The 8,733-nt window shown below is 41.3% G+C and overlaps 1 protein-coding gene across 2 annotated transcripts in view; it reads left to right on the top strand.

The window, feature by feature from the left end:
* The window catches only part of LOC109481529 (allene oxide synthase-lipoxygenase protein-like), an 18,572-nt gene extending 10,252 nt beyond the window's left edge, over positions 1–8,320 (top strand). For both annotated transcript variants that reach the window (XM_019784105.1, XM_019784106.1), the window contains exons 12-21: positions 544–642; positions 1,235–1,331; positions 1,661–1,778; positions 2,438–2,530; positions 4,154–4,214; positions 4,399–4,513; positions 5,465–5,553; positions 5,759–5,932; positions 6,522–6,685; positions 6,818–8,320. In XM_019784105.1, the coding sequence (XP_019639664.1) occupies positions 544–642; positions 1,235–1,331; positions 1,661–1,778; positions 2,438–2,530; positions 4,154–4,214; positions 4,399–4,513; positions 5,465–5,553; positions 5,759–5,932; positions 6,522–6,685; positions 6,818–6,935 (1,128 nt within the window). In that variant the 3' untranslated portion in view covers positions 6,936–8,320. The remainder of the gene's footprint in view (positions 1–543; positions 643–1,234; positions 1,332–1,660; positions 1,779–2,437; positions 2,531–4,153; positions 4,215–4,398; positions 4,514–5,464; positions 5,554–5,758; positions 5,933–6,521; positions 6,686–6,817) is intronic.
* Positions 8,321–8,733: the final 413 nt, after the last annotated feature.

Below are 8,733 nucleotides of genomic sequence, written 5' to 3'. Positions count from 1 at the left end.
GATAGCATCAACAGGGAAGCACTGTGGACTATCCTCACCAAACTGGGATGTCCTCAAAAGTTCACCACACTACTAAGGTTACTAGTATTCGGCGTAGCGTTCGTGTAAGCCATCACAAAATCACCGGCGAGTGCGCTTGGGTACCCGACACAACAGCGTCCGAGCGTGCGGCAGATACAATGTGCGACGCATCACGACCGGCAACGCATCACGAATTTGCGGCACACGCAGGCTTGCAAACCGAGTGATCCTGCGCTGGGGTTCGATAGGTTTTTGTGTCAGCTATCGCCGGCAAACGCACTTGGGTACACGGCGCCAGCGTGTACAAGCCCCGATACAAAAGCGTCCGAGCGGGCGGTAGGTACAACATGCGAGGCATCAAGGTCGGCATCGCATCACTATTCTGCGGAACAGGCACAGCCTGTCAACCGAGGAATGCTGCGCACGATAGGCCTTCGTCTTGTAGGTTTGATGTTTCACAAAATACGGGATGGATTTCGTTGTTATCAGTATCACTGACAAACGTTTCAATTTCCTGTACAGATGTGTGCACCATATGGTCTGTTTTTCGTCAACGACAACAAAGATCTGGTGCCTGTAGCCATCCAACTGTACCCTAACGACGGAGGAAAGCAGCATCCGGTAAGTTGTCTGGTTTAATTCCGATGATTCTGATTAGACCATCGAATGTTTTCTCTGTGTTATTGTCTAAAAAGCCATTCCATTCCATTCGATGTACATGTACCATCCAATGTCATATATTGAAGCTACTTATGATTTTATTCAATGATGATTTGCAACCCTTATTAGATCAATCAATGTAAAATGTCAATTCAAATCATGCTCATATGAAAATTAAAACTCTACTACGGGATGAATTACGGAGATAATAAATCCAAATCACGATTTTAGAGAGGCCGGGGCAACAGATCTAGTGCCAGTACTAGTCTTGCCAATATATCAGGCAACGTCCCTGTCGCTGCCTTAGTGTTGGTCAGTTATCACTAGCCAATCGCGTCGCCGTCTACAGACAAGAGGCAACGTGATTGGCCGGAAATTCTACATCCAACCACAGAAGGGGAAGTATTTAATTGGTTGACGGGTGATAAGCGCTGATGACGCAGCGACAAGCACGAAGAGTAGACCTAGCTGCCAGGCAGGATAGTAGCTTGACGTACATACATGTATGCTAGTGACGCCAGCCAATAGTTTAAACGGTGTGTCCAAACCACAGGTGTTCCTGCCAAGCGATCCCGAGTACACCTGGCTTTATGCCAAGATGTGGTTCAACTGCGCAGATGGGAACTACCACGAGGCTGTACCCCACCTTGGTACTGTCACTGACTTTGTACATCGTCTTTTTCAAATGCATGTTCTAACATCAACCGTATAGATATCAATACATTGATTGAATTTCAGCAGACATATTCTGAAAAAATCTTAGCATCCTAGTTATCTTCATCAGAAGTTTGTGTTTTGGTAGCCTGTGTATGCGCTCGTATTTGGAAGTCCTAAATTTTAACATCATCTGGCGAAGGTACGAGATCGTAGAACTCTTGTAACTTTATACCATGCTGCATTGCTTCCAGCTATATAGCAAGCCCAACATCCTATTGTTACGAAGACCTAATATAATAATCTGCCCTTTCTTGTTATCCAGGTTTTACCCACCTCGTGGTTGAGGCATGCGCTCTTGCGGCCAAGACAACACTCTCCCGCTCACACCCGATCCAGCGCCTCCTGGAGCCTCACTTTTTCAACCTGATGGCCATCAACGAGTATGATTTTTTCTTTATTACAATGCAAAATACACTTACAAAAGACACTTACATACGGTACAGTGAGAAAATATCTAAAAACATAAGCATCATTACATCAGTTGTCCAACTCCTGGTTGAAAAAATATTTTACCTCATCTCTAAATATGTGGACCAGTGATAAACCGTACACATCTTTCTCACACCATGTCCTCCAGACTACATACTTTGCTATGTTCATTGTAGTATTTATGTTTGGTGCATGGTGTATTTCGCCTTGCTGCAACTTTCTGGGCATTTTGCTTTCTTTTATAATGATTTGCTGAAAATTAGTGGGGAAACCTCCACAACCTTATCAAAAAGATCTTCCCGGTAATATGACTTTGTTTCAGGCAGTAGACACGGCTGAAATCTCCATGAATTTAATTTTAATCAGTTTATGTTATCTACAGGTTCATGTGAGCTTCCAAATTAAAGTACAGAAGCATCCATTTGTTTACTCAAGGACGCAGCATCCTGAGATTTAAAATCATAAAAGTTCAAGTTAATTCTAACGTTTAAATAACGGGACAGGTAAATGTCTGATCCCATTATTTATTTGATTGCAGAGGTTATCATGAATGCTCTTTTTACTAAGTATCTGTCTATTGTCAATTTTCTTTCGTGATATATTTTTTCAGCTTTGGAAGGGAAGCCTTGATCAACGAAGGCGGCGGCCTTACCCAAATCACGATGATCGGAGAGAAGGGTGCCTTCGAGCTGATGAAAAAAAGGTGACATCCTAGGTTATGAAATCTGTACAACTTCGTAAAACGTCAATATGTCAGTGAAATAATAACAAGAGTTCCACGATCTCATACCTTCGCCAAATGATGTTAACCCTTGCGGGTGACGAATTATACAATTTTAATCATTGATTTTGTAAATAAGAGCCTCATTTGCATGGATTATATCAGTTGATCATATTCTCCATCCAATGACGGCCTTATCATAACAAAAAGGCTATTATAGCACTTCCTCATAAATTATGCAAATGAGGTCATGATTTGAATAAATTATGTTTATTGATGTTCACCTTCACTTAACTTCCAAATGTGGCAAGTATGAAATTCGGGGTGCAGCAGTTACAACTATGGAATTATAAGAATTTGCCATTAATTATGCAAATTAGGTCCTCATTTACATAATCTATATCCTCAGATGTTTTTCTCGTTCTCAAGTAGATGTCACAAGTGTTTCATAGTTCTATTATTGAACAAGGCAGATTTATAGAATTTCCTCATTAATTATGCAAATTAAGTCCTGATTTGCATAATTGCCATCTGATTATGTCAAGCATCACTTCAACTACCTACATACCAAAAATCACGACAATACGTCAACCGGTTCTTGAGTTATCGTCCTTCGAATTTTTTTTCAACAAATGCTCCTGCAGTTCCAGAACAAGCCGCTAGGGGACCCAAACTCATGTCACTTTTTCTCTATCCCAAGAGCTATCTGCCATCCAAAATTCGTGACCCTAGCATGTCCAGGTCACGAGATATCAAAACCGGAAGTTCTGCTGCAGTACCTAGGAAAGTCGCCAGGGGGCCCAAAATCTAATCATTTCTAGGTCTCATGAAGACCTACCCACCTACCAAGTTTCATTCCAATCCATCCACTGCTTCTTGAGTTATCTTGCTAAACCACACACACACAAACACACACACACACAGACAAACGCTACTGAAAACATAACCTTCTTGGCGAAGGTAAATATGGAACATCTCAATGTGGTAATATTAGTGTGATGTTGAAGATTTGCGTTTAAAGGTTGCTTTTGAAATATTTAATGAAATTAACTTAACTTATCAAAGAAGACATCGGCATCGGCACATGTTTCATGTAAGAAGACATCACAAATATTTAATGAAATTAACTTATCAAAGAGGATGACTACTAGTATATCATCGGCACATGTTTCATGTAAGACATCACCAAATATTTAATGAAATTCACTTATCAAAGAAGACGACAATATCATCGATGTGCCCCACCATTAACCGCTACGCAAATAAGGTCACAGGCTCAGAAGGCCCATTGACGAGAGCATCCATCCAACTGTAGACAGCCTTTTTCTTGGTATGTTGCTAGTTGTTGGCATTTCGCAGCTGGAGGGGGGGGGGGAGTCCTTCTTTTTGATGCTGGGTAGATCTACAGACCGGGGGTCAGAGGCCATTCCGGTCTAATTGTTTTTTGATACGATGACAAAGAATTATGGACTAAATGGACAAAAATTTAAAGGTCAAGCTGCCCTGTCTATGTGACTTTTTGAGCACCCAAGTGGGTAATTTTTGACAGCTTTCTTCTTTGATGTTTACCTAAATGAAGACTGAATCGTCACATTTCTCCATTAGACTGAAGACATGGCGAATGGACGTGGATGGGACGCTTCCAGAAGACCTCAAGGCACGAGGCGTGAGTACTGCATCCAAAAATTCCATGTATATCAATTTCATTTCATCACAGGTACTAGCTATCGCTGTTGATGTACCGTCGTTTAACTCATTTGCATAATAAATAAGAAAATGTTTTAAAACCATTGTGGTAAATAGTGGGAATTATTGTTAAACTTAACTTATGCAAATGTTTTTTTAATCAGGTGGACGATGTGAAGGCCCTCCCAAAGTACTACTATAGGGACGACGCGATGCCAACTTACAACGCCATTAAAGAATATGTCACAGGAGTGGTGAAGATATTCTATGGCAACGCTGGTAGGTCCGGAAAACACAATTCGATACCAGTAGTTAAGTAGGGAGGAATAGCCATTACCTTTGCTTATGTATTCATACTATTATTACCTAAAGATTAATTAGAACATAATTACAAAATGCTGTCGTGCGCTTAATGCTTCTTGCTGCAAAAAGTGCCGGTGTCACAGCGATCTTGCCCCCCCCCCCCAGTGATTTCGCGGGGCAAAATCTCTAGAGATGTTGTCCTCCCGGGTCGAGATCTCTAGAGATTTCGCCCTCACCGCTAGTGATTTGGTCCCCCCACCTCGCCCACCAGAAAATCAGTTATTTCCTCAAAAACTTCCGTTTAAACACGTTCAAGCACACAAATTTGTTAAATAATTCTAATCATAGTATTTCGTTGTATTTGCGGAATTACGTTGCGGAGTTATGTGAACACTCTCAAAACTATTTCACCAATGTTCAGCTCAAACCCTGTGTTGTTGAGATGCCTATGATGTTGAGCATAGAAAGAGAGAATATTTCAACCAATGAGGTTACTTTCTTGCTTCAACCGAACATGCATGAAATACTATCGTTAGAATTGTTAATCAAATGTGTGTACCTGCCATACCTGTGGTACGGTGTAAAAAGTAGACTAGCTAAGGGGCGGGAGGGGGGAGGGAAGGCGAGATCTACGGAGGCAGGGCGAAATCACTAGCGATCTCACCCAGCAGGGAGGGCGAAATCGCTGGGGGGCGAGATCACTGTGACACCAGCAAGCCGTCAAAAGCCAATCATGTTGCCATTTACGAGCAGTAGGCAATATGATTGGCTGGTAATATAAGTTTCCCTCCAACAATGGAAGAAGATTACGTTCTTGGCTGGTGACTGGCCAGCGTAACGCAGCGATAAGTGTAGGCCAGATGCCAAAGTCGTTGTATTTTATAAGGTGACAAAACTCTAAAAACTGACATCCATAATGTTTCCTAGATCGATCCACAAAACTACAGAAAGATCACGAGATCCAGGCCTTTGCAGAGGCTCTTGTTTCTACAGAGGGTGGGAAAACTGCGATCAAGGTGTGATATTCAAAGCTTTACAATTGATGAATGTTACGTAACATCGTCCATCTAGACTACGTCTCCAAAAAGTACAAAGAAGTTTGTCATATGCTATCGCGCACTTTGAACCACTAGCCCGTAAATCGCAATGTGTAAAGCCTTAGAACACGCCATATTTTGTTATATTACCAAACTGTCATTGGTTACCATCTTCTTGTTCAAGGGAATCCCCGGAAACGGGAAGTTCTCCACACTGGATGAGCTGATCCAGACCCTCACCTCCATCATCTTCACCAGCAGCGTGCAGCACGCAGCCGTCAACTTCATGCAGCTAGACCAGTACGGCTTCGTACCAGCCATGCCGCTCATGTTGATCAAGGATCCACCCAGTACTAAGGTTTCATATCATCATTTTCTTCACACCCTCTTGTATTGGAAGACTTTGAGAGCCGATTTATTGTTTAAACGATGGCATGCCAGTATTACACTGATTTTATCCACAACATTCTTGTACGGCTTAGATATAGCTGATGCAGTACCCAGTACCTTGCTTTATCCAGACCCATGCTCAGGCACGGGTATGGATAGCCCACTCGTATGAAGAACCGTACCTGGGGCAAATCAGAACCGTACCTGGGGCAAATCTACGAGCTAGAAAACTCTGAGACTACTCAGAACCACACTTGCCTGATCTTGACCCTAACCCATTCAGACACAGAACTAGATAAGCACGGTTCTTGATTCGATAGCTTAGTTATCAAAATATTAACATTTCTAGCAATGGAATATACAGTACATGGTATACTTCGATTCTATACACGAGTTTACGCTTGGAGGGCCAGGAACTTCTCTGCGATGGATGACAAACAGTTTTGGAGATCTAACTTTGTATGCTCCACCTCTTCGGAGGATGATATATGATGATGATGATTACGCAGTTCCTTCCTTGTTTTGTTGATATTCTACCTCATCTATCAAAATATTAGGCTGCATTGACGGAGCAGGACGTCCTGGACGCACTTCCAGCAAAGAAAGACGCCGCTAAAATCAACACTCTGGGGTTGATCCTCAGTGAACGCGCGACGCAACCTCTGGGTGACTTTGAGGTCGACTACCTCCGGGGAGAGGAGGTTGACCAAGTCATCTTTGAGTAAGTTCTTGTTTTTATTATTCAGATTTGTAACATATCTTTCATTAGCCTTTAATTTACACAGCCTTTAAAATTGTTGCATTTTCCTGAAATTGAAACAGCATCAAATTTTCATGTTTAATTCTTAACCAGGTTTCAGCAAGAACTGAGCCGCATCTCCAACGAGATCAAGTATAAAAACAAGAGGAAACGTTTCCAGCCGTACGATTATCTGGACCCCCAGAACATCCCCAACGCCATCAGCATCTAGGAGTCTTCACTACAGTGAAAAATTACAGTGAACTGGGTCATTTGTAGTAACTAAAGCATCACTATGGTCAACAAGTATGTGATAGATCAAAACAATGATGTGAACAGACTATCGACATAGTGTTACCATTTGAACAAATAACTACTTAGTACTAGTTTCAATCCACATGTATTGACAACGGTTTATTATACGACGCATATATATCAAAATAATACTAAAAGCGTTTCGTCGATTTTGTTCAAGCCTTTCTTTCTGGATTTCAGCAAAGCAGTTAGTCCAACGTAAGCTCATAGTTATGATTGTAACAAGAAAGTAAAAGACATGGGCTTAATTATGATAGCAACAAAACTTGTTGTAGTATTTTGTAGTTTCATTTTCCGGAGGTTTGTTTTTTCAGTCTTGTAGGTTTATTTAGCTTTAGTTTTGACATGATATATAGCAACAAAAATTAGGCCCATTGTCCCTGAAAATATGCAGGCACGAATGCGATTAGCTGGCAGCCGTCTCAATATCAACAGCTTCAAGTATTTTATATTCTGTAGTTGGGACAGTGCTTTGCCATTGATGTTCCTTTTAGTGTGATGCTGAACAATTTTTACTCGTGAAACCGGACTATTCTAGATTGCTTGGACACTGATGCATAAAACGTACTGTGTGGGAGTAGAAGTAGAAAGTGGTGATATATATAACATCTGTTGTTTCGATTAGAAAGATTCATCACATGTCTAGTAGTTTGTAGTAGTATATAACGTGTTTTAGATAAAGTAGGCACCTGGCGATCAGTATTGTCTGTCATCCTGGAAGTACTCTGCCTAAAATAAAGACCACTCAAACTCGGTTCTCAGTCATCTGAACCTGTTTTAGATCAGAAATGTGAACATCCATCCTGAACATGGTCTCTCTAGTCTTTTCCACTGTAGTTTTGTTTTACCTGACCACGTCTGACGGTAACCAACAGAAAAATGTCTCACCTGAATCTCGAGTCGAGTTCAGTGCTGATCGCCATGATAAAGAAACCAAATACATTGCTTAATGCTTCTGCTTATATAGGAAGTATATAATAACGGAGCTACAGCATGTATACGAACAAGATTGTCTTATGTCCATGTATAATTTGAGGAGGAAAACCTCAAGTAATACAGTTGTTTCATTGGAATGAAGTGTTTCTGACGTTCAGTATACAATAGCTGTTACACCATCCTGCCAGCTACTTTACAACATCATGACATTAACCACCCGTGTCCTTGTACGTGTAAACATGCTGTCAACTAAAACACAAGGTTGGTCTGTAAGATGCCACCCATCTGTCACCAATAACACAGTGGCATTAATTGAACATCCAAGAATAAATACAACATGTGGCTCCAGCTCCAGTTTACAGAACTTTTCTTGTCACTTAAGCTAAACTTAAAATAAAATAGACTTAGTAACACGAACTCTGACATGGGTTGACTGGTAAAAAAAGGCGTTGCACTGCCGGTTTTGGCTTTCAATTATAACTCATTTTTCGGCCTTATCATCATCATTGTTTTTCTGTCTTCTTTTACTCTGATTTCTTATTCACATGACCATATCATATATATTTTTTCTTTGCCGAAATATAGTAGCCTACAATGACTAAAAGGCATCAGTTAGAGATCAGTAAGTACAGGCTTGTATCACCTACCCACAGGGCCTGTCTATGTGCAAGGAGATCAGTAAGTACAGGCTCCCATCACCTACCCACAGGGCCTGTTTATGTGCAAGGAGATCAGTAAGTACAGGCTTGTTTCACCTACCCACAGGGCCTGTCTATGTT

Source organism: Branchiostoma belcheri, unplaced genomic scaffold (genome assembly GCF_001625305.1).
Source record: "Branchiostoma belcheri isolate BF01 breed outbred unplaced genomic scaffold, Haploidv18h27 scaffold56, whole genome shotgun sequence".
NCBI classification, from domain to species: domain Eukaryota; kingdom Metazoa; phylum Chordata; class Leptocardii; order Amphioxiformes; family Branchiostomatidae; genus Branchiostoma; species Branchiostoma belcheri.
This window is presented reverse-complemented; position numbering and strand designations above follow the sequence as displayed.